This window comes from Penicillium hispanicum (genome assembly GCF_028827665.1).
Source record: "Penicillium hispanicum strain IBT 35686 chromosome Unknown utg000004l_segment0_segment0, whole genome shotgun sequence".
Lineage (NCBI taxonomy): Eukaryota > Fungi > Ascomycota > Eurotiomycetes > Eurotiales > Aspergillaceae > Penicillium > Penicillium hispanicum.
The window spans coordinates 2,924,813-2,948,520 of record NW_026623196.1 but is presented as its reverse complement, the minus strand read 5'-3'; the positions used below and the strand labels follow the sequence as shown (position 1 = coordinate 2,948,520).

The 23,708-nt window shown below is 53.7% G+C and overlaps 10 protein-coding genes across 10 annotated transcripts; 4 read left to right on the top strand and 6 right to left on the bottom strand.

Annotated features, from left to right (window-relative positions):
- Positions 1-84: 84 nt before the first annotated feature.
- N7459_004884 (uncharacterized protein) lies at positions 85-1,276 on the bottom strand (the record flags this gene model as incomplete). Its single annotated transcript, XM_056944068.1, has 3 exons — positions 85-448; positions 550-922; positions 1,051-1,276. 3 exons carry the CDS (start codon positions 1,274-1,276, stop codon positions 85-87), a joined length of 963 nt encoding a protein of 320 aa, XP_056800951.1.
- Positions 1,277-1,772: 496 nt separating this feature from the next.
- N7459_004883 (glutaredoxin) lies at positions 1,773-2,313 on the bottom strand (the record flags this gene model as incomplete). Its single annotated transcript, XM_056944067.1, has 2 exons — positions 1,773-1,930; positions 2,163-2,313. 2 exons carry the CDS (start codon positions 2,311-2,313, stop codon positions 1,773-1,775), a joined length of 309 nt encoding a protein of 102 aa, XP_056800950.1.
- A 1,111-nt stretch (positions 2,314-3,424) lies between these two features.
- Positions 3,425-5,096, bottom strand: N7459_004882 (uncharacterized protein; the record flags this gene model as incomplete). Its single annotated transcript, XM_056944066.1, has 2 exons — positions 3,425-4,885; positions 4,998-5,096. 2 exons carry the CDS (start codon positions 5,094-5,096, stop codon positions 3,425-3,427), a joined length of 1,560 nt encoding a protein of 519 aa, XP_056800949.1.
- A 1,449-nt stretch (positions 5,097-6,545) lies between these two features.
- Positions 6,546-7,766, bottom strand: N7459_004881 (BAG family molecular chaperone regulator; the record flags this gene model as incomplete). Its single annotated transcript, XM_056944065.1, has 1 exon — positions 6,546-7,766. The coding sequence occupies one exon, from the start codon at positions 7,764-7,766 to the stop codon at positions 6,546-6,548; it is 1,221 nt and encodes a 406-aa protein (XP_056800948.1).
- A 2,633-nt stretch (positions 7,767-10,399) lies between these two features.
- On the top strand, positions 10,400-10,696 carry N7459_004880 (uncharacterized protein; the record flags this gene model as incomplete). The annotated part of the gene is made up of 1 exon (XM_056944064.1): positions 10,400-10,696. The coding sequence occupies one exon, from the start codon at positions 10,400-10,402 to the stop codon at positions 10,694-10,696; it is 297 nt and encodes a 98-aa protein (XP_056800947.1).
- A 783-nt stretch (positions 10,697-11,479) lies between these two features.
- N7459_004879 (uncharacterized protein) lies at positions 11,480-12,170 on the top strand (the record flags this gene model as incomplete). The annotated part of the gene is made up of 2 exons (XM_056944063.1): positions 11,480-11,609; positions 11,863-12,170. 2 exons carry the CDS (start codon positions 11,480-11,482, stop codon positions 12,168-12,170), a joined length of 438 nt encoding a protein of 145 aa, XP_056800946.1.
- A 217-nt stretch (positions 12,171-12,387) lies between these two features.
- N7459_004878 (FluC/FEX family fluoride channel) lies at positions 12,388-13,653 on the bottom strand (the record flags this gene model as incomplete). Its single annotated transcript, XM_056944062.1, has 1 exon — positions 12,388-13,653. The coding sequence occupies one exon, from the start codon at positions 13,651-13,653 to the stop codon at positions 12,388-12,390; it is 1,266 nt and encodes a 421-aa protein (XP_056800945.1).
- A 2,168-nt stretch (positions 13,654-15,821) lies between these two features.
- Positions 15,822-16,766, top strand: N7459_004877 (aminoglycoside phosphotransferase family protein; the record flags this gene model as incomplete). The annotated part of the gene is made up of 1 exon (XM_056944061.1): positions 15,822-16,766. The coding sequence occupies one exon, from the start codon at positions 15,822-15,824 to the stop codon at positions 16,764-16,766; it is 945 nt and encodes a 314-aa protein (XP_056800944.1).
- A 1,063-nt stretch (positions 16,767-17,829) lies between these two features.
- N7459_004876 (uracil phosphoribosyltransferase) lies at positions 17,830-18,801 on the top strand (the record flags this gene model as incomplete). Its single annotated transcript, XM_056944060.1, has 3 exons — positions 17,830-18,006; positions 18,081-18,180; positions 18,365-18,801. 3 exons carry the CDS (start codon positions 17,830-17,832, stop codon positions 18,799-18,801), a joined length of 714 nt encoding a protein of 237 aa, XP_056800943.1.
- Positions 18,802-19,559: 758 nt separating this feature from the next.
- N7459_004875 (C2H2-type zinc finger protein) lies at positions 19,560-22,002 on the bottom strand (the record flags this gene model as incomplete). Its single annotated transcript, XM_056944059.1, has 3 exons — positions 19,560-19,701; positions 19,757-21,806; positions 21,867-22,002. 3 exons carry the CDS (start codon positions 22,000-22,002, stop codon positions 19,560-19,562), a joined length of 2,328 nt encoding a protein of 775 aa, XP_056800942.1.
- Positions 22,003-23,708: the final 1,706 nt, after the last annotated feature.

The window sequence follows — 23,708 nt, the reverse complement described above, 5'->3', positions numbered from 1 at the left end:
ATGATTGATGTGTAGTGGACAAGATTCCATGCGACTCGGATCACGTTGGGTCATGGCTATGTACATTTTTTGGGCGATGCGCATCTACAGTGAAGCGGAAGCAACGCGCCGGATCTCACTGGCAACCACCTCTTCCAGGGTCGCCGTCTTCGGCTTGCCAATCAATCCATTCGCCCGCTGCTCATATAAAGTACCGCCTTCTGTCCAGATCCGGCGCAGCGTCAAGACAGTCGCGGCCCCATTCCCAGCCTCCCAAGCCGCAGTCTCCAGCTCGCGCAGCCGAGGCAGCGAAGTCCTCGACACAGATACCCAAGGCTTCCCGGTCGTCTGGCGCTCAAATTCCGCCTGGATCTCCGCAGGACTAGTGGTGAACGAATTAACGCAGAGCGGACGATTGCGCGCCTCGCGCGGCGCATGCAGCAGCGTGTACAGCACGAAAGTTCCCACGCTGCACGGGATAGATCAGTCAGTACCGCGTATCTCAAAGAGCGAAATTGCAAATTATACTCCGCTCCGGACGGACACGCAATGTGCGTCAACAGAACTTACTCCTTCATCGTCGTCAGACTAACCCGCTCGGTTCCTTGATCCCCCAGTAACACGGACTTGTGTCCCTTCACATCCCACCCGCCGGCCTCCTCCAGCCCCGGCACGAGATGCAGGTACATCTCGGCGAACGGCCCCGTCACGACGTACGAGTACTCCAGATCCGCGCGCGAGATCTCCTGCTCCAGCACCGCGCGCACCTTGAGCTTCTGTTGGTGCGGCTTCTCGTGCGCGGAGGCCGGGCCATAGGCGATGTCAGTGCCGTATTCGGATGGCAGGAACAACTTCACGCTGGGACTGGCGGCGGCCAGGCGGATGAGCGGGATCTGCTGGGCCAGGGCGTTACGGCCAAGCGCGGAGATGACAGTGTCGATGCCTGGTTTGTGCCAGAGGCGAGCGTGTTAGCTGCTTGCTGTCTCGGTCATTGCTTTGTGGTCGAGGTGCATAGGGCTCGATATCAGGGCTGCATGGGAACGGCAAGGACAGGGATGGCATCGACTATACCCTCATAGGCGGCTTTCACGGCGCTTTCGTCTTCGACGTCGCCCACGACGATTTCGACATGCTGCTGCTTCAGCTGATCCAGCAGCGAGGCTTTCGTCTCCGCCGTGCGCGCGGAAGTGAAAACGACGATGCGGCCGAAATGCGCGCGCGCTGAGAGGATGGCGTCTAGGATGAACGAGCCGATTTGGCCGGTTGCTCCGAAAAGAAGCAGGTTCTGGGGGGCCATGGTATCTGGCTTTTTGATCGGTTAGGTGGGATCTGTGATGTGGTTGAGAATCAAGAAAGGTCAAGCTCTAGTAGATACTTGTAGATCACGACCTCGGATATACAAATTGCGACGGCGCGGGGGGCACGCGGGGCTGCTTATCAATCCCACCATCGAGGGCATTTGAATTTACCCGGATACGCGAAAGAATCCAAATTGATGTCATAGCAAGCGGAGATTTGAGCAGGGATGGGTTGTCGCCTCATTGTTGACGGAATCCATCGGTTGCAATGGATTGCTTAACTCGGTGTTCGGGGAGGTAGGCGGGGCGAGAGCTACAAATGCCCGACGCGCGGAATACAAGTTACGCGATTAAGAATCGAGCCAGAGAAAGATTTTTTTTCTATCGGATGACAGGCCGTGCAGTTACAAGCCTAATACCTCATCTGCAAAGCGGTGATCGACCCCGTCTAGTCTCAATCACTGCGGTGTCTATCCGGAGTACATTTCCTCGTCTTCACAGCGCACCAACCTCCTTGAGCAGAGCAGGGAGCTCGCTCTTCTTGGCCTGCAGCTCCGAGTTACCGCCGATGTGCTTCTGGCCGATGAAGATGTTGGGCACGGTGCGCTGGTTGGAGATTTCCTCAAGGGCAGTCTGGATGGCGGAGCCGTCGTCTGCGGATGTTTCGAGCGAGCGTTAGCGGAGCAAATCGAATCCAATCGACCACGGAAATGGCTTAGATGCATGTGGAGCGTGGCGCAGGGCAGCAGTGATGGCGACAGAGCGGGGTTGATTTCCACAATCCAGGTGAATCCCTCACGCTTGTGTCGTCCCCGCAGGCGCAATGAGGAGAGAGGAGGGAATAAAAAAAAGAAATAGAGGTAAAAAAAGGAACAAATCACATACCAATCTCGTTCAGCTCGAGGACGGTGTATTTCGCACCCAGGTTTTTCAGCAGTTCCTTGCTGGCCTTGCAGTAGGGGCAGTAGGACTTGGAGAAGACGACGACGCCGTTGTCGTTGATGATGGTCTGAGCCTTGGTCTTTGCGGCGGACATGGCGACGGGGGAGGGAGCGGCGAAGGAGCCGAAGAGGCGCTTGAAGATGAACGAAATTTTGGGCAGTGGGAGAGAAAGAAACCGGGTGTGACACGGTCTCTTTTATATGGTTCAAGGAGAGTTCGGAAATCGGGGGTTGAATTGCGGTTGGTCGAATGGATGATCAAGAATCACGGGATTGCGGCCATCGCGATGATGTCATGTGATGGTAGTGCTTTGTCAGCGCACCAGGCCGAGGCCGCAGTGACCTTGATTATGATGATTGCCTAGGTAAACTTGGACTTGATGCAGGACTGCCTATTGCACCATCCCGGATCATTAATCATCACTGATGGACAGGTCTAGCACGCAATCGGCTCAGATGATGCTAGAAACTACCACAGCATACCCTACATCTACCAGGGGCAACAATGGTCTGGTATTCGTTGATAGGTTTTAGTCCATAGCTTGGCTATAAATGCAGTGCTCGCCATGCTCGGCTTGAGCCAATGGACGGAACAAAGAGGAGAATGGTAAGGAAATAAAGGCAAACGCTAGCAGGAGGCTTGGGAATAAGGCAAAAGTGGCAGCAAAATGTCAGGAGGAAAGCCCAGATAAAGGATGAAACCAGAAGGAGAGGGGATATGGTCGAGAAGCATGGCATCTGGGAGGGGAGTAAAATCAGACAGAATATACACCATGACAGGCCGATAAGAACCGCAAAGCGCGCTCTGCTTTTGTCTTTGGGTCATGGCGACCAAGAGTTCGGGAACAATGGCCCCGGGACAAAGGAATAGGAATTGTCAAGGTGAAAGAGCGGATGCATGGAACAGACACCATGCTCCAATGGGAAGAAAACCGAATTAAAAGAAATTCTGGCTCAGACCGACGAGATATCTCCGGTGACTTGAAAAATTGACCCGACTGAACAAATCCTGCTGGAGACGCGATGGCAAAAAATAGCGAAGAATAAACAAAGAAGCGAAAAAAAAAGTCACAAGGAAGATGTGTGTGTGTGCAAGCATCAAAGGTATATCGGAGCAAGATAACAGGTTGCGAGGGATGTGTTTAGTAGAAGGCGAACGGTGGAAGAGAAAAACAGAAAGGAGGGGAAGAGAACAAAATGCATCCATCACATCACAATACAGCATCCACAACCCTTCTCCTTCTCCGGCTTCTCCTGGGCGGTCACCACCGGTGGAGTCCAATTGGGGTTGGGTGTCAGTCCCATGGCGGGCGTGTCCTGCACCTTCGGCATCGTGCTGTACCCAGTGCTCGTGTTCGGCCGTGGGACCGGATCCGGAGTCTTGGCTTTTGGTGGCTCTTCGACCTGCGGGGGTTCCTCAACGGGATCTTGTGCCTTCGCGGGAATTGAAGGTATGTCATTCGGGTGGACAGCTAGAGGAGCGAAATCACGATCGTAGGTGGTGGGCGTACGGCCCTCCTTCTCCCACTGTTCTTGTTGCATTTTCTTCGCTAGAGTGGGAAGCATCTGCTGCTCTGGCGGAAGGCGAGGATCCGGCTTATACATTGTAGCGAGCCATGGGGGATCACCTTCTGGCCGATTGACGGCGGTGGTAGGGCGGCTTTCGTTGCCTCGAGTCGTCGGTCGCTGTGTATTGTTGCTGGAAACCGCACGCGATCTCGGCGTCGAGGTCTTTCGGTTTGTGGGAGGTGCAGATGTCTTTCGTGCGGCCGAACCCGTGGGCTTGGCGGGCGTCTTTTTAGCTGGGGTATTCGGGGTGGTGCTTAAGCCGCGACTAGCTGGCCGACTTTCCGGTGAAGGAGCAGTGGGCTCGACTTCTCCTGCAGTAGGCTCGCTGGCTCTCCGGCCCCGGGTGTCCTGTTCATCATCGAATTCATCGGTGGTGGCCCGACTCCGAGGTCCGCGCGACTCGCGGCCTGGCATAATAGGCACGGGGCTCGCCGTCGAGATTGGTATCCGAGAAGAGCTCTTGCGGAGACCAGGGTGGCTGTAGAAGCTGGCGGCTGCTTCATCAGCAGCAATCTCCTCTGGTCGGCGAAGGTCCCAATGCTTTCGCTCGTCATCCTCGCTATTGATTGGGTTATCATCCTTTTGAGACTCCTCGCGCAACTCGGGCCAGGGCTCAGAGCGCTCTGCATTGGGCGAGGTTGCTACTGCAGACGTGACACCACTTGGCTGGGAATCGTGGCTCTTTTCGCGTCCCACGCTCGATTTGCTCTCACCTCTCATCCGACGTTGAAAGAGTATGGCAGCCTGATGCAGTTCCTCGCTCTCGATTTTGGCAAGCTTATCTCTGTGGATCCAATTCTCGCTGGTGACTTGCTGCTTTGGGTACGCTTGGGATTCATCCTGATCCTCCTCGGCGTCTTTACGGAAGGGTTGGTCGTACCCTGCCGCATCTCGGGAGCTTCCCATCTCATTTCCATGGCGGTTCACGCTGTGATCGCGTCGGCCCCGGGTCGAGGACAGGTACGGAGAATCGTGGGTGTGAACATTCCGAGAAACTGACGAGCTGCGGGAGCCATTGGAGTTACGCTGCCGCGTGGACCTCGCACGGACGGAGCTTGAATCGTGGGAGTTTCGTGGTTTCGAGGAATGCTGGGTTTCCTGGCAGAAAAAGGCCGATCAGCAACCGATTTTTTCTTCATTATCTTTCGCCTTCTATCCTCCCCGTGCTGTCCACGTCAACGCACGTGCACGTCGAGCAAGAGAAACTTACCTCGTTACCGATCGGCACGGAGAACTCCCATTGCGAGCCCTCCACGCCTCCCGATGAGCTCAGGGCATCTGTCGAGTACGCCGTGGCCACGCCCGCCATTCCAAGGGTGTTGATGGAAGGATTCACAGGAATAAGGCCAGGCCAGCTGGAACCCGTTTATGGCGAAAGCAAACGAAGATCACAAAGGTCCAGGTCCGCTCTTGAGGGGTGTTGAGACTCGATTAAGCCATCCCAGTCGGTAGGCAAAGCCCGTCACGAACCAGGAGTGGCAGAAGCGGGAATGGGGAACTCGGGGGTCGCGGGCTGACTATTTTTTTCGCACTGGCAAGTGGTAAGGGGGTCCCGCACGTCGCAGTGGGGAGGCGCCAAAAGCAGTAAATTGTAAATACAACTGCAGGGGGTGGAGTCGTCCCCAGGAGCGTCTTGCCGCAGCGTGCAGTTTTCGGTGTATTCAGCACGGTGCAGTTCGTGAATGGTGCCTGGTTCTCCCCGGCGCGATCCACGGGCGAGAGAGGAGACGGTGCGAGTCGGTTCCGTGGGAGAAGACCGGGCAATCCGTGACTTTGTCGGGCCGGAGAGGGCGGGTCTGTGAGGGAGTAGAGACGGTGGATGAAGACAAGAACTGCAGCCCGGCAAATCAATGGGCGTTCGTGCAGCCGAGTCTCAGGGCGCCACGAGGGGAGGGGAGGTGTAGGTTTGGAGGGGGAGAAGATCGTGGGAGGCTAGTCAGAGGGAAAAGTGGAGATGAAAAGAGCGCGGGAGAAAACGAAAGGACCAAAAGACCGAACTGGGCACACGATCCCAAGGAGCGAAAGAGTTCTTGGGAGAGGAGAGCGACGAGCACGACGAGGAAAACGGGGAGAACGTTCGAACTAACGAGGCTGGGCCCAACTGGGAATAGCACGCGCCTCGAAAGGCTAGACCGGGGTGTTCTTGAGCTACTAGGATGCATAGTAGTACTACGGTCTCATAGTCGCGTCGCCTCCTATATTTCCTCTCCACTCCCCTAACTGCCGGCCGTGACGTCCTGCGAGGTGATTTACCACCCTCTGCATAGAATTATCTCAGTCGGTCAAATTCTGCATGACTTGCCTTCGTCATGCTCACGAGCGGTCGATCTAGGCCATGCGTTCTTTTTCCCCCTGAGACCTGCTGATCCTGATCCTGACAAGATTCCCACTAAACTCTCCTTCCCTCGACTCTTTAATATACCTGAAGATGTCGATGTTCGTTACTTCAAACATCCTCATCGCCTTCCCCCATTTGAAGACTATAGATGCGACAGCCCGTCAAAGTCCCGCAACGGCCTGAGCGGTAGACTCCTCATAAAGCCAATTTGCTATACCGTACAGATTCTATGCACCCGCGTCCGGTTGACAGGTCCCACGGTCCAGACCCCCGGGCACTCCACGTCTCAAATAAAAATATGTCAAATCGATAGTCTATGTGTAAGAGAAATGCCATTTCCCCGCAGTAGAAGGAATAAAAAAAAGGTATATGCACAGGGCACAGGTCCCCGGGTCAGATGAATCAGATCAGATCGCCGATCTATTGCCTCTCGATCGAGTCGAGCCGGTTCAAGGTGGCTTGGGCTTCCTTGATGAGCGCCTTGCGCGCATTGCGGATACCCACGTCGCCATTGGGCTCGATCCCATCCGCGTTAAGCATGACCTGCGCTAAAATGGTTTCGCTCAGTTTCTTGTATTCAAACTCCCGCTTCCGAAGTTCGGCCGGCGGATCGGCCACATATTCATTGCACAGGGGAATCAGCACCTGCTGGAGGTAGCCTGTCAGCGCCGTCACCTGCTCCAGTGCATTCGGAAGAGTCTTCAGATTGGGCGCCGGAGGTGGCAAGTTGGACGAGCCGGTCGAGGTCGGCCGTGATGGGACGGCCGAGGGGGGTGTTCCCAGCATGGACTCCTGCGCAGCCGCCTTCTTCTTCTCCCTGATCTTTTTCTTGTTGTTGTTCTTTTTCTTGGGTTTATCTGGAGGGGCAGACACTCCGGGCTCGGCTTCTTCTCCATCCACACGCGACGACGAAGAGCCAGGGCGTTGGACCAGAGAGTCATTCGAGTCGGAAAGGTCGCTCGGCGTGTTGGGCACTTCAGAGACCACGCACAGCACCTCGGAGTGCTGCTTGAGCCCTTCCGCTTTGCACGTCCGGTGATCGTCCTTCAGAAGCGTCCCCTTGTACAGTAACCGGACTTGGTTCGGGTTGCCAGCACCCATCTTCGCCGCAGCTTCTTGGCGGAGCGCACCCACAGTCAGGACTCCATCATCGATGGCGTATGCAGGGAAGTGTAACGGGTAGATGGTCCCGCGGTGTCGGAGGCAGATGATATCCGGCTCGGTCTCGTCCGCGTCGGCGGCATTGTATTGGCCACTGTAGCGCGAGGCATTGGATGGCGGGTCGACAATGTCGTCCGGGGTGATATAACTGAAGTCGGCGTCGCTGACCTGCGGGGGGGAAGGGAAAGCCGGCGAGCGGCGCCAGATGTTGGAAAAGGAGTTACCCCAACTCATCGCGGCAACGGTCAAGACACAGACGAGGATAGCCGCGCAGAGGGCGGTTGTTCGCTCGTCGGCGTCGAATGGCAGCGCCCGCGCAACAGAGCGGAAGGGCGCGGCCGATAGGTATGTGAGAAACGGCTCCAATCGAGGGCGGAGGGAAACGAAGAAGTCGGCGGTGTGGTCGGTGACGTGGTCCAAGTAGAATGCGGCTTTCTCGCCCAAGGTGGACTGAGCGAGCGGCGATGGCAGGAGAGTCATGGATCTCTGGAGGGGCAGCTGGACCAGGTGGTGGTGAAGTCATGCCCCCCAGCCGGGTCCGAACGAGGCTGATAAGGCGGAGAGCCGAATTTTTTTTTGCCTTGCGCTTGCATTGTGTGCTCACCGACCACTGCCTGGTGATTTGCCATCGTGAGACACATGCTACTGTGGAATGAAAAGGACAGCACTCGAAGTCTCGAGAAGCCGGTGGTTGCCTTGTCCATCTCCAATGCTGCCTACGGTTGCGTGAGGGGGTCTGAGCCGTGCCGCTCTGGCGGGGGGGAGGAACTATACAACGCCACCTGTGCTACAATGTTTTCAAGTTCAGAATTCTCCGTTGCAATATGAGGAATGTTGTTTGTAGGTGATTGGTAGCCTTTACGTTAGTATCTTATTTTATCTCAGGGGTATTTTACTTGGTGAGGCGTTTTAATCTGGTTGGTCCCGGTACTTCGGTTTGGGTTGAGGTGTATGTACGTGGTAAATAGTTGACATCAGGACATTTATTTCGCCATGGCTGGCTTACTGTATTTTTCTCTTTCCCCGTTAGCGATGATACCATGCAGCCCAGTTTCTTTCTTGGATACATTGAGGAAGGGAAAGGTTCAACGTTGAGTTCAAAGATATAATTAATCGATCGTCCGGGCCTCCGATTTTGGGTAAAAATAACCCAGGTCGCAACTCCAATAAATATGATCGCCATTCATGTAAGAATATGTAAGACTTGAGGAGAGGTATAAAAAGACAGATATAATAAATGAGAGAAAATCTAAGAAAAGAAAAAAGAAATGTAAAAAAGTTTGCTCTCGTCCAGGTTCGAACTGGAGACCTTCGGATTGCAATCCTGTTACCAGGATCATCATATGATCGAAGATATGAGACCGACGTCATGACCAACTAGACCACGAAAGCACTGGTTGGCAAAAAGGCCCAAAAGCAGTTCTATGAGGCAGTGTTTTATGTCCTCTTCCTGTCCTTTGCCAAAACATCTGCACAGTGACATATCTTGAGATCAACGTGCGTGTCACTTGCTAGGTGGTCCGATCAACAGCCATTGGCCGGGCTCTTGCGTGCAACTAGAAAGTCGAGGATGAGGTGGCCATCATACAGTACCTTGCCCACAATACTGCCAGTGCCGATGGCCACCCGCAGTTTAGTACATAGTTGCTCACCTTAAGCTCCAACGCAGGAAAGCCATACTTTGAATCGTAGCATTCCCCAAACCGCCTTTAAGAGATCTAACCACGGCATAGTGGAGACTCTGCTCGAGCTTTCAAAGTCGGACTTCCCATTCATTGGCGATCCAAACAAAGACGATCACAACTGGGTATTCACCGAAATATGAGCCGCCTGGTTTAGTTCTCCAACATACTTTCTAGTATTTTGGCCAAGCGTCGACTTGCAAACACAGTTGAACATTTTGAAGAACTGACTCGGCAGCAGATTTACCATTTGCAGTCTCAACGACACAATGCTGTTGTGACGGAGTCAAACTATAGAGCAAGAAATACGTAATCCAGTGCTTCTTTTGCCAGTTTTCCCGCGAGATATCTCAAGAGCATGCCGCAGTCCATTCCAACTTTATTGCGATGATCTGCACTTATAGAACTAATTGACTCCTCCCAGTTGGTCGTTAGCGGGGTTATCGATTGTGACTCACCTATACAACCAGCTGATTTATCTCCTGCGTCGAGAGGAACGAGCAATCTGAAGGCATTTGATGCGAGGATGCAGCAGACTCTACTGAGAAGGCTGGGTACTCTATGACGTGGATATGCAAGTTGACCTAGTCAACTACTAGTTGACTAATTATGATATGATCGAGGTGCCTTGGATGACTATGACATACATCTGACCATGGCAGGATTGGGGTCCGTTTGAATCCCACTATTGTAATGTTGTATATCAGTAATCGAAGTCATGATCAGCATCAGCATGCAGAATTGCTTTGACAAGATGGCCACTGGCTGGACCCCGTTTGCCCCTTCGCCCATTCAGGGGGCCAAACAGGAACCTAGCCAGTCAGATGGCAGTTTCCGTGGTTAAAGACGGCACGATGGGGCCAATCAGCGCACGTCCCCAAGTCGCCCCCACCTGAAGTCCCTGAAGGCCTTGGTTTTGCTTTTCCTTGCGCTGCGCCAGACCCGTGGCTCGCCCAATGAAGGACCCGCATGGATCGGCTTCATCTCTCGACTCCTTTTCCTTCTTCCTGCCCGGCGTGTTTCTTCTCTCTCCCAACCCGTGTCGAGTTTTCTCTGCTTGTCAAGTACACGGAACGTCTACGAGGTTATTGGGAGAGAAAGAGGTTGTTGCGGTTATCCTTGGCCCCACCGCCCCCTATTCGACAATTCCAAGCACAGAGCCCCCTCGGACCACACCACGCCAACATTCAATTGTGTGATGCGAGGTTATCCAAGTATAGATACATATACCCAAGGCCAGCAGGACGCCTGAGTTGGATCATCTTTGCGACCGAGACGTCATTCAACACCCACCCACGTCCTGTTGCCTCGCCAACTCCAGAACCCCATCACCACCGACCCGCTCTCTTGGCGTTGCTTGTGTTCCTCGCCCCAGGATAGCAGCAACTCTCCGCCAACGTGTGACATTCTTTTCATCCGGTCAGAGTCACCATGAGGCCGGCTCTTCTCCTGGTTGCCCTCGCGCCGGCTGTCCTCGCCGAGCCCCAACCACGCACCCACGACCTCACTCCCGACCTTGCGCGCCGTTCTCCAGCTGCGTCAATACCGGAAATAGCCCCGCGGGAACAGCTCATTCCCATCGCTGATCCGAACGAAGTGACAACCAGCCAGATGGGTGCGCGGCACGTCCTCCAGGCGCGCAGCGAGGGCTCTCTCGGCCAGACACCGTGGATCGGGATGGCCATCGGCCTCACCTGCACGGCTCTGGCGGCGGTGATGCTAGGGTAGTCTGGGCCTTTGTGTTCTGGACGCGACCTTTATATTCTTCTTCTACCACTCTTCTCTTCTCCGATCCCCTCTTCCTTGATTCCTTCTCGACGCGACACGTGAATACGCGCCCCTCGATACCTGAAACTTTCTCCATCGACATTTGATCCGGCCAATTACCCTGGTTACCTTAATCTTTTTATTTCTCTGGCGATTCTCAGCGACATCTTTTTGTTATTCTCTTCATTGCATCCATTTTCCTGCGCCACGGTCGGGACATGGGCATTCGTCTTTGATCATTTGAGCCCCGTTGCATTCCCGCCTTGGGCCGTGGGAGTATAGAAGCTGCATGTTGTACATGATACCTGTGGGAGGCTTGTATAGCTAACACCCGATTTCATCTGTGTATGCGCGTGTGTGTACATAAAGCATCCATGACATACTATTCGAACTGGACCTTCTTTGTTTGCTTTTAGGCTGGGGTTTTCTTTGTTTAGACCGAGTCGCCCCCTTTACCCGACCACGCCCTCTATCATTCCCTTCAGCATCATTTCCTTTTCGATCCCATTCCTTTACAACATCAGCACTAGAATTCACGGTTAGTATTGGGGAGAGCAGCCATCAACACGCAAAAGACCCCAGTCGCAACCCCCGGCAACCCCCGGCAACCCCCAAGGCTGCACGCCACGCTTTCCACCTCCCTCGACATCTACACCTGTCAGGTCTGGCCTGCGAAGATAAGGAAACAGCCAGAAACCGACTCTTACTGAATTCCTGGGATTTCTTGACGACAGATTGCCCACCATGGCCGATCCGGGCAATAATTTCGCGCCCTACACGCCCGTGACTTCGGTTCCCATCGAGATCGGCATCATGATTGCTTTCGTCGGCGCCTTTTTCTTGACGATGGGCGTGTACTCGTGGATATGGCGGGGTACGTGCTCGTTTCTGTTTCTTCCATCTCTGCAATGGCATATCCATCGGCCCATTCAGCATGATTGTTCCCCGTCCAGACTGTTTCATCTTGTTATTCTATTACTTTACTCCTTTCTGCAACCGCATTTCTATGAACTGTTCACGACCCTTCACTCCAACCCTTCATTTCTATATTTCTACATCGAGGACCCCTCGGTCCCGGGTGACCGTGTCATGTCCGACCAGATCACATATTAACAGCATGGTGACAGCCGTCCAACGCCGCCACCTCGCGCAAGACCTCGCCCATCGCAAAGCCTTCCACAGCCGCACCGCGCCCGGCCTCGAGATGCGCGCGCAGCTCGGCGCCACGGCGACCGTCTCTGCAGGTGGGGCGGCGGCTGGCCCCGTGCACGAGAAGATGCTGGATCGGTATGCGATGCCAGAGGATCGGGCAGAGCTGCCGGTGCATGGGATGGAGGATCGGGTTCTGGTGGGCGGCGGGGAGTTTGTGATGATGGGGCCGAGTTCTGGGAAGAGTCAGGGTCTGAGGAAGGGGCCGCGGGCTGATCCTTTGTAAGTATGGGGGTGGGTGGAACGGGAGTGATTTGAAGATGGGATAGGATGGGATGGATGTGGATGTCGGGATGGGAAACTGATGGGCTGGGGGTGCCATGTTGAATTACCCCGGAGCTAATCATGCTTTGAGCTATGGATCATATCTGCAAGGTGATTTGTTGGTTCTGCAGTTATATTATGTCTATCACCCAATGTAGTAGGGTATTCAAGAACCGATATCATCCACACACTGGGTCTTTAAACCCTCGCGTCCACAGTAGCGATCCCATAATTACAACCATCAGCGCAAGTCCAACACCCATGCTGCTTACGCCGTACACATACGCATGCCGCCGCCGTGAGACGCCATTCAACTCCGCAACCCACGTGCTAATCGTCGTCAAGCTCCCACAAAAGCCGTCCATAACTCCCTGCAAGACCTGGCATCCGGTCAGCGCAGCAGGGACAACAGCGCCGAGGCCAGAGACATGCTGCAAGTCATAGCACATTGCCTCAACCGCAGTGCCGATCATATTCACCGCAAAGGTACCAAGCGGGAACGAAGGAATCCGGCTATTGAGATAAAGCGAGACATAAAACCGGAGCAGACAGCCCAGCGGCGCAAACACCAATGCAAAGACCGCACGCCCGCGCCACGTATCTGGCCCATCATGCCGATCCGGCGGCCAGATAGCCAAGAAGACGGCGCCGAGCCAGCAGCCCCATCCCAGCACGACGACAACACGGTCCAGCACGCGGCGTGTCAGCGCAAAGGGGACAGTGGGTGTGACCCGGGTAAGCGCAAGCGCGAGATGTGCACCGAAAATTAACGCCGAGAGACTCAGCGATACCGTGAGCAGGAGCACGGCTACCAGCGCCATGAAGCTGTACCCGCCGTTACGGGAGGCGATAGCCGTTCCAGCGGGGAGGGACGGGTCGGGCAGCGCGTTGGCCAGCGCGAGGAAGACGTCGCGCATGAACGAGGAGAAGGACGTAAAGCACCCACAGAAACCCGTTGTCAGCCCGATGTAGAGGGGGATGGTCTTCTTGACGGCCTTGTGTTTCTTCGCGTGGTCGGTTGCTTCTTCATGATTTTTGGGCGCTGGAGGGGGGGTCCCCCACTCCTCGCGGAAGAGGTTCTTGTCTTCGATTAGGAAGCCCATGACTAGACTGCCTCCCACGTTGGCCCATAGCACGCCTGTGACGACGGGCGCGCCGGTATAAAAGGTGAGCGCCTGAAGACCGAGGCGCGCGAGTGTGCCCAGGATTGCGAAGAAGATAAGGTAGGACACCGTGTAGAGGCCTGTCGCATGTTGAGAGAATGGTTTGTCTTTAGCTTCGGGCACAGCAGGAGTGGTTGCTGCTGGTAGTGGCGCTTCTTCGGTCAAGGGCGTTTCGGCTGCGTGCCATTGCTGGCGCTGCGACGAGACTGGTTCGACAGGCTGTGGGGCGGCAGTTTCGGTCAATGGGAGGTCATTATTCTTCTCGAGGTCACTCCCGGACATCTCGACCTCCTCGCGGGGATGGCGCGTGTTGGGTAGAAGAGAAAAAGCTACTTATAGAATCCGAGGACGCGCGAAATCGACGCCGAAATTCCGGTAACTGGACGGGCGAGCCGGCGCCTCACCGCCCACGTCCAGCACTACTATTTTGCACCCACCGAGCGTCATTGTTATTATATGCCAGTCTGGATCGTCGGCCCTTATTTAAATTATTCCCTTGAGTTATAACATACGACTGAAACAACGCCGAAAATAGGGTTTTCGAGTTCTTTCTAGGCGCCCTCCCTGTTCATCATGCCTAGCACGCAATTCCACTAAACAATATCACTTCAATGCCTCTGTCTAGAGCACAAATTCTCAATCTGGTAGCTTACCAGTAGCCTGCTGGTGATATCTGCCAGGGTTGTCGGTGTCAATTAGCTGTCGCTCTCTTGCGATGTCTTTTTGGCATCCCCAACCAATTGCGTGGCCCTCTATTATTTGAAAACACAACCGAGGGTGCGCAACCATACTTGAATTATGTGAGTAAGCTAGGAGGAAAAGAGAAGGAGAAGGAGCGTATCTTACATGCCGCCATCCGCAAGTTTAATCGTCCTATCTGGCAAGCTCCTCTTTTTTAGCCAGGAATATGGAACCTGGACTAAACCATTCGATGCCGGTACTCCCTTAAGCTCGCCGACATGGGACCCCTCGGAGAACTCGCAGTGTGTGCCTTTGCCCCACATGTAAACAATGACGCGGTTATCTGAGCTGTTTGTTATTGTCGATGCATAAAAGGATTTAGGATCAGGGCCAAGCGCAAAACAAAACGATTCGACGAAAGGTCTGAGGATCATTTGAAGGCGCTTGGATATGTCAGCCCTGGTGTAGTACAGATCACGTTGATTGTTGCACGTACAGAGTCACGTATGGGAAAGCGTCCCATATGTACTTTCCTGTGAACAGCTTCGCTGCCTAATGTCGCCACAAGCTTTCCAATTTCTGCATCTGGCGCATAGACTATTCCATTCTGTTCAAAGAATCTTTGCGCATCCTCCGCAGTGACGGTTGTCGAAATACAAGTTTCTTCGAAGGATGAAGGAGGCAAAGGGCCAAGGTAGGTCATTGCGTAGCAGGAACACCATAAGCGAAGGATGCACGAACGCGCGAATTGGTGTGATCAAAGATCTAGGTAAGAGGGGCATTATAGTAGCGCAAAAGCCTTTCTCCGGAAGCCGTCCGTCATATGACGGATAAACTGGGTTCTTATCTCGGTGCTACTTCCAAGGTTGGGTACCTCTTGTTCGTCACTCACCTTACTGTTCATGCCCGACCCAAGACGTGATTTCACATAAAGTATTCCAAGGTAGGTGTTTTTTATTGTTGACTATTCTTCTGTGCATCTCTAAACCAACAACTCTATCCCGATCATCCTGCTAGAGACCGATACCATGGCAGATTATTGCGCGTATTGCAAAGACGGCATCACTCCTACCGGTCAAATATGCCCTTTCTGCGGCAAAAAGGGAAGCTAAGATTGAGAACGAGGAGGGGCTTGTTTCCCTGTACGTTATCCATTGTGTAACCACGAAGATGGTGACTAATTTTTGTTTAGGATAACGACTTAATGCGGGGACTGTTGTCTGCAAAGAATCGTTGAAATGAATAAGGGGGATCTGGTGAATATCTGATGAACTTCCATTCCAGCGTGAATAGTTCAGCCCGAGACAGACCGCTGGACTATATGAGATTGTTGGCTGGCACCTCACCGGCTTTTACGCGGGCCGATTTTGACGATGCACCTTGGTCGAAGTGTTGGTTGGCTCTTAGCATCTTAGCATCCTGTGGCAGTTTGCCAAGGCGCTGCGGAAATAACGGTCCGTGTCTTATTACATTAACCACAGCATCTTCTGATGCAGATTTCGAGAGAAAATCAGAGAGTTGGAAGTGGGCCTCCTGCCAAGGTCGCCCAGAGCCTCATCCCATCTGGATCGGAAAGGCAAGTTGTACAGGCAACTTCCCCGCTGGGTGTTTATACGTGATGGTTTCAGGAGAAGCGGTGTATCCATGAGGCTGCTTGGCTCCGAATATTTAACCCCTGCCATGCCCCACCTTTCTATTTGGTTGCAACAGCACAATCTCTTTATTCTCCAGTCAGAGTACACAAAAACGACTTCGTTTCTCCTTCGACAATGCCAGCCCCAGCACCCATTAAAGAGGCCGTCGTTCAAGTTTCACCACTCCTCTGGCGTCTTGGTTCCAAAGTAGAATGTAAGAAGATCACCGAGCCGGAGCAGTCGAGTCTTGCCACCTGGAAGGACGGCGACTCGTGGTACATGTTGCAGACGGCGTCTTCTGAACAGCCACCCAGCATTCCCGCCCCATCATCCAATGATTGCCGTCTGATCCATGAAGGGGGCACCTTGTCGGCAGTCTGGGCTATTGGAAACGACGCGTTCTGCAAAGTGAAGAAGTGGGACTTCGAAACTAGCTCCGAGAGTGACGCTATCGAATTTGTCCGAAAACATGCCCCCCAGGTACCGGTTCCTGAGGTGATCTATACCTGGATGGATAAAGACCAGTCATTCTTGGTACTCAAACGAGTACCAGGGGTGACGCTGAGGGACGCGTGGCAAACTCTCTCTGCGAACCAGCAAGATTCCATCCTGAATGAAGTGGTCCACCTGTGCGATATCTTGGCCTCTGTAACGTCACCACTCCTTCAAAATGTCCAAGGAGGCTCCGTTCTGGAACCGTATCTTGCTCATTCGGGCGAGCAAACTTTGGAGCCTTTGACAGTCTCTGATTGCAAGAAATACTTTTGTCGAGCTGAACTTGACACAAACCCCGATATTGGCGAGGAGTTCTACCTCTATCATCCCGACCTAGGACCGGGCAACATCATGATTTTGGACCAGAAAATCTCAGCTATCATCGACTGGGAGTCGGCTGGATTTTACCCTCGATTTTGGATTTCAACCAAGCCTTCTGTTTCTCCTGGGCACAACTTTTATCCACCGGTCCCCGGTGTCGAAGATCATGAATGGCGGAGACGGTTAAGAGGGAGACTGGAAGAACAGGGATATCCTTATTTTGATGAGTGGTATATGAAGTGGATGAGGATTCCTAGAGGGTGATCATGAGCATGCCATGAAAATGCTGTTGAGGGAAAGAGGGTGAATAATGCGGGTGATACGGGTAGACTAAATGGGTTGAATAAAGATTGGACTTTGCTGTGTTCTTTCCACTGATATTATATGAAGTAGTATTCTGATGTTCTGCCCTAATTCCGAGTCTCGAATGATTGAGCCCGCACTTGAAAGAAAGTTACTAGATGTTTCTTTTCTCTGATGTACAGTTAGCTATCAATCGAAAACCCCACGTAGTCACTGCAAGTCAATCCGCCTCCCCCCAATGGGCTCGATCTTTGATGAGAATCACCAGGGTCATTCTTCGAGAACCACTGTCCCCCCAGTCCATACTGGAGAGTGGACCTCGATATCGGGTTGATCCACTTATACTTAGCTTGGTGGAACAGCTCTGATGAAGTGAGCGTCGTCAACATCACAGCAACCTCCTCCTACCAGAGAAATGCTTAGACCGAGCCCCAACAAAGCTGCAGACGCGTATTAGGCTTTGTTGGTTGATTCCACCCAAGATGAAGCCGAGAGCCGCTCCCTTCGCCTTCACTATCCCATTACTCGGAAAGAAGGATGGCAAAGATGAATAAAATTATATGGCTTTGACATAGTACCGTACCAGCAGGTTAGCCGAATCCAAGAGTCTGGGTCTGTGCAACAGGACCATCAAGCCTCAACATGTGATTCTTTCAAACGTTAAAGGATTCTAGGGCTCATCAGGTTGTCTCCTAGCCTGAAAAAGTTGGCCCTGCCACGCCTGTAGGTCGATTTAGATCTGAGATCGTACATAGGATGTGATCTACACGTCAGTCTACTCCCATCCACTGCAAGAAAATACTCATACACACCCATGCTAGTTAACGGGCAGTGATCATGGGTAGCATGGTAGCCCATTGCGGGGTGACAAGCAGCGCAGGGACAGCAAAACCGACCTGCGTTCCTTGGTCCTGTAGGCCAGGTAGCACTGCAGATAAGAACACCGCTCTTCCCTCCCCTCCCACGACATCCTGTATCCTCTGCTCTCTCGTTCCTATTTTCCGCAATCTCACGCTCGTCAACCATGTCTCTCCCTTCTAACGTCCACATCTCCACCCACCCCTGCCTCCAAGCCAAACTCCCCCAGCTCCGCTCGCAATCCACCACCCCGCGCGAGACAAGAGCGCTGGTGCGGGAGATCGCCTCGATCCTGGGCGTCGAAGCCTTTGCAAATGGACTCAAGCTCGTAAAAACAGGCACGGTAAGTCACAAGGAAGACTGCAGAGAACCCCGATGGCCGAGTAGTATCCACGAGGAACTGAACCATCGCACCAGGACCGCACTCCGCTCGGCGTTGAATACGAGACCAAGGGCATCGACCCGGCAGACCTGGCGCTGGTGCCGATCCTCCGGTCTGGACTGGGAATGGTCGAGGGTTGGTGGCGATGATTCGTTTCCTGCTTCCTGCATCTTGTCCTCTGTTCTCGGATAGCCGTGCAAATATGCTACACTTAGGCCGCTGTTGCATCTCCCTCTACCTATATCCATACCACCTAGTCGACGCAGCAGACCAAACAACCAGGGACAAGGTACCAGCTAACGAACATCTGTCACAATAGCTCTGAACGACCTCCTCCCCACCGCCGTCCCAATCTACCACCTGGGCCTCTTCCGCGAACGCATCACCCTCCAGCCTGTCGAGTACTACAACAACCTCCCCTTCCATCGATCGGAGCTGTCGCCGGCCTCGCCCGCGTCGCTCGATCCAAGCGCCAACACGGCCGCGGCGACACTCGCCGTCCTGCTCGACCCCGTCATTGCAACGGGGGCCACGGCCGAGGCGGCGATACAGTTGCTGCGGGAGTGGGGTGTGCAGCGGGTCATCATGTTGAGCGTGCTCGCGTCTGAGGAGGGGGTCAAGCGGGCTGCTGGGTGTTGGGAGGAAGGAGTGGAGGTGTGGGTGGGAGGCGTGGATGGGCAGATAAATGACAAAGGCATGATTGTACCCGGGGTTGGGGATATCGGGGATCGGTTGTTCGTGGCAATTGGGAAATAGAAGCGAGCACATATTCGAGGACTTGGATCCCTCGCCCAAGCACTTGCATTAACTACTTGGATGATTTCAAGGTTCGGGCAATTCTACGTGTAATAGCACTCCAAGGTCCCCGCCAAAGTAATGTATTCGTCGATTACGTATAGTACAGTGGAAATCAAAGGCATCAAATAAAAAAAAAATGTGCAGGAAGCCAAATGCAGAACAATGCTGAGCGGAGACAACAGAAAATCAGTTGCGTAGGCGGGGAGAAAATGGACATGCAAATAACATCAAATACAGCGACCGAGATATCATGCCCGGCCACAAGAATCAGACGGAAAGTAACGCGCAAATCATGAAAAGCAGAGTAAGTGGCAAAAGGTATCAAGAAATCACAAAAAAAGGCGGATGGACTGGGGGCACAAATTAGGGGCTAAAGTAAAAAGAAAAAAAATGATAAAACTCCATCGAGTGCGAGAACACACAGGACCAGCCGGGTGTCGAAGAGGGGATAAAGCAGATAACACCACACCGGACTCCCTGGTGCACGAAAGATCAGGGTAATAAGAAAGATGCAACCCAGTAATAACGAGAAGGTCAGGAACCACCAACAGAAGGCAGCTTGCGGCGAAGTATTCCCATAGCCCAAAACACCCTGCCCCGTGGCGTGTCCATTCCTGATTTCCCATGTGTCCCAATGAAAGCGTCCAGAAAGGAGAGTAAGAAAGGCCCGAAAATGACAGAATGAACGTTAGATAAAAGTCAAGAAAAATGGCGAATTAATAAGCGGTGCCGATGCTGGCAAGCGATTTGGTCGGCACCGCATGGATCGGCTGATCCTTTGCGACACGCAAAGAATCCTCGTAGCCGACCAGGGCCTGGGAGTGCAGCTTGAATGACTCGCCCATCAACTTGGTGATTCTATATGCGGATTAGTAAATGAAGCAAGAGGCCAGAGAACAGGGATTAGACTCACCCCCAGACAACCACGCCGTCCAGGATGTTACCCCATACACGGGCCACAGTGGAGCTGAGTTTTCCAAATGCATCGATAGCATCATCATCAAACAGATTCCGCACTTTGTTGTAGATGGCCAGTTCCGCCTCAGTCGCGGGCTCGTCGTCGTGTTCCAGGCGATAGAGCCAGAGGCTCAAAATGACCATCAGATCGAGACCACAAAGGGGGTGCTCAACGCTCCAGTTGGTAGCGGAGGTCTTGGCAACCCAGTTGATGCCTTGAATTGCAGCAATCTCAATGCACTCGAAACATTGCTGAACAACCTTGTTCATCTCCTGCGAGCGCTTGACCTTCTCACGGGCAACAGTCATAGCGGCTGCTACCTCGTAGGAGGAGTGGTAGCGCATGGCCTCCTGGATGGACTTGAGGTCAACTTCCAGGCGGGCACGAGTGTTACGGTAGACAGCCATTGAGTTGAAGATCAAGGGGTGGCCTTTCTGAGGGGTGCTGAGCGGGACGACAATTGTTTCAGGCTCACACACCTCCAGGGAGGTCTCCCATGTTTCGAGAGCAAGACGGAGCTTGTACTCAGTGACCACGTCCTGCAAGGCCTCAAAGCTGCGCTTGTGGTTCCATACTTGCAGGAAGAGAGCGTTGATCAGAACCCGCGTCGCGAAGGCGCTGTAGCGGGTCTGCTCGCCCTGGAACAAATAGTCATGAGCCTCACGAACGGTGAGAGTGCTAGAGCCGGCATGGCGGGCCCAGTTCTCATCGTCGGAGGCATCCAGGTTCCAGAGTGACTCGGACGACGGAAGCTCGAGGTTGTCGAACTCGTCGAAGCTCACAGCAGGGGTGTGGTTGAAGGTCAACGTCAGCATACCGAAGAAGATATACACAGCGAAGTATGTACGGCGGCACGATTCATCTTCGATCCACTCCTCGCGGGATGGCTGGATGCCTTGGCGGGCCTCAGTTCGAACTTTGAGCTGGTACCGGTTGCCAGCGACCATGTTGGCCAAGAGACTCTTGATCGAGCAAGTCCATTCAAGACCCTTGGGGTCGCCGCTCCAGCTTTCGAAAACCATGTTCAGCAGAGTGCTTTGCATCAACCACAGGGGGCACTTGCGCGAGTCGAAGTTCTCCTTGTGTTGGAGGAACTGGTTGACCAGCACCTTGGAGCCAACGTGCAGCATGAAAGCATGTTCACGCTCGAAAGTGTACAAGGCACCGATGGACAGAACGGCAAGCAACAGTGGCGGTGAAGCCGAGGCAGGGTTGAAGGACTGCTGGTGGAGGAACGGCAGATGAGGGTGGTACAGATTGAAATAGGTGGACAGGTACCGGTTCAAAGCAGCCGTCGAGGGCATCTGGAAGGTGTCAGGCAGCGCACCCAGGGTATCTGCACCCTGCACGCGCTCCACAACCAAATTGCGCTCCATGTCATCAACGATTTGAGGGGCCTTGGGAAGGGTCAAAGCTTGACTGGGTCCGGGTGAACGGCGGTAGTTGACGGGACTGACGGGGCCAGTCATGGAAGGATATGGTGACAGCGCGTTGGGAGTCGAGTTGCCAGACATGGGAAGCGAGTTAGACAAGAGCACGTCTCCGACGGGGCCATGGCGATCGACGAGGGTGGGCATCGAGCCAGTTTCCGCTGGGGATACGAGTGTATCCCAAGGCATCTGCGGCAGGGTGGCATTGCCGGAGAGATAGGGTTCGAAGGAACCACGTCCGGGGGAAAGCGATTCGGAACGCTCTGAGACCTGACCGGTCGCCGCGGCTGCAGCCTTATGTTGGAAGTCTGTCATCAACATGGCTGCAGTTTCAAGGTCGACCATACCGTCACTGCTCGCTTCGATCTGCTCCAGCGTCGCCGGATCGATGGTAATCGAAGGCTTGGACGGAGCAGAGGAGGACTTCTGGACCCCTCCACCACGTCTGCGCCCCTCCGCAACCAGGGGGATTCCGCCATCTTTGGCGTGCACAGTTCGGTCATGGCGGAGGAGAAGATCTCGACGAACAAAAGTACTCCGACATTTTAGGCATTTGAAGGGTCGCTCTTTCGTGTCTGTGAGATGTGTTAGCTCGGAAGAACGGGTGGCCCCGGAAAAGATGGATTTGCACATACGGGAACGTTCATGTCTGCTGCGGTGTTCACTGCGGCTGAACGCGCGGTTGCAAAATTGGCACTTGTATTTCTTCTCGGGGGCGGATGTCTTCTTCGCCGGCGAGTTGCTGGCTGTCCCGGGAGCCGAGGGAGCCATCTGTGACGTATATGAACCGAATCGTCTCAGGCGAAGAACGGAGTCGAAGTCGGCGGTATCGTCCCCTGAGTGAGCTCGCACCGGTTCTGTAGGCGTGTCGACGACAGAAGTTCGTTGGGATGTCTGATCATTCCTCGGGTGGGGGGATCGGGAAACAAAGGGTCTCGAGGGGAAAGTGGGCGTCCAGCCACAGGCGGACTCAAAGGGAAAATATCAAAAGAACTCGAAAGGAAGGCGGATGAGCGTTAAGCACCGCTAGATGGTGGGATTAAAAGAAGTGTTGAAGGTGGGAGGGGAGGAGGGAGGGGGAAGAGGGGGGGGAAGAAAGAAGAAGTGTGGATGAGGAGAAAAGAGGAATTTAGAAAACGGGCTTTCGGGGGGGGGGGAGGGGAGGCTTGAGAAGAAGAAGGGAGGGGAGGAGGGACGTGGGCCCAAGCAGCGTTTCCTACGCGTGAGGCGCGCTGAGGGGCGGAAGCGGGCCTGGAGGGGAAGCAACGGGTGAATCACCAGCGAGGAATTGCGCGATGTTCCCAGCCCCCTTTCCGGCCACGCACCCCACCTTCCTATTGCCACCATTTGCTCTCCCACTGGCCTCTGCCCCCCCTTTTTACCATACACAATCGACACGTAATATTTAATGCAGTTAGATTCGTCCCGATCGAAAAAACAGAGTGTGCCCACATGGTTTCCCTTTGGCTTCCTTTGAAACCCATCGACTTGGTTCAGCCGATTGCTTTCACCTAAGGAGGGGCCGAGATTAGATACGTACAGACTTAGAGAGACCTACGGTATATCGTGTAGAGGGGTGTTTGCCCCTCCATTTGATAGAGAAGAAAAGAAAATAGACAAATCTATAAAAAATTTCAGACGGAAAAAGCAATATCAAGGAGAGGAAAGACAAAGAAGCAAGAAAGGATCGTCGAGAAGTGGGAATAACGCCGCTGTCCGCTGCGAGGGCTGCCAGTGGACCACCTGGGCAGGAGAGACCCCTCGCTCAGGGCTAAATGGGATCTCGAGCCTTTGTCGATGGCAGGGAGGAAAGGGAAATGTGAAAATGGGTGTGGCATGTGAGGCGAGTTAGTGCCTTGGATCGTGGCACTTCGACAGCGACTCAAGTTAGGGCATACTGCCTGTACACTAAAGTACTCTACGATTTGACCATCCTCGTCTCTCCCAAAGTACTTGTCGGAATCGTCATGTATAGACCCTCGCCTATCGCATTGTCTTATCGTTCTCGACCGTTCGGTCGCAACCATGGTTCCCTCCGAAGTGCCCCTCTCTGTCAAAAAGAACCCCCCTCCCTGATCGGCACGCGTATCGATTTCTCGTTGCGCGGGTTGATCGGGGATCGTTGGTTGCACAGTTCCGAGTAAGACACGGGCAATCGGGTGGGTTGGGAATGAGACAGGGATGGGCTGTAATTTCCCAGGAATCCCGGGTTCTGATAGAGCGATTGAGTCTCTCCATCCTATCTATCCAGCAAGTCACTATATCTATACACTGCTATAAGAAAGTACTTGCGTACAAGACCCGATCCCTTGAATCCTGCCCTGCCGCGCCCCGTCGCGCGTGGTGTGGATCGATCGACTTGCACACCCACTTACTCTGCGAAAGTGAATATCATATTTGATATTTAATATTGCTATGATGATCGCAGACAAGAGTCAGTTCAAGGAGAACTGGGTCTGCCGGCAGCGCCACAGCAT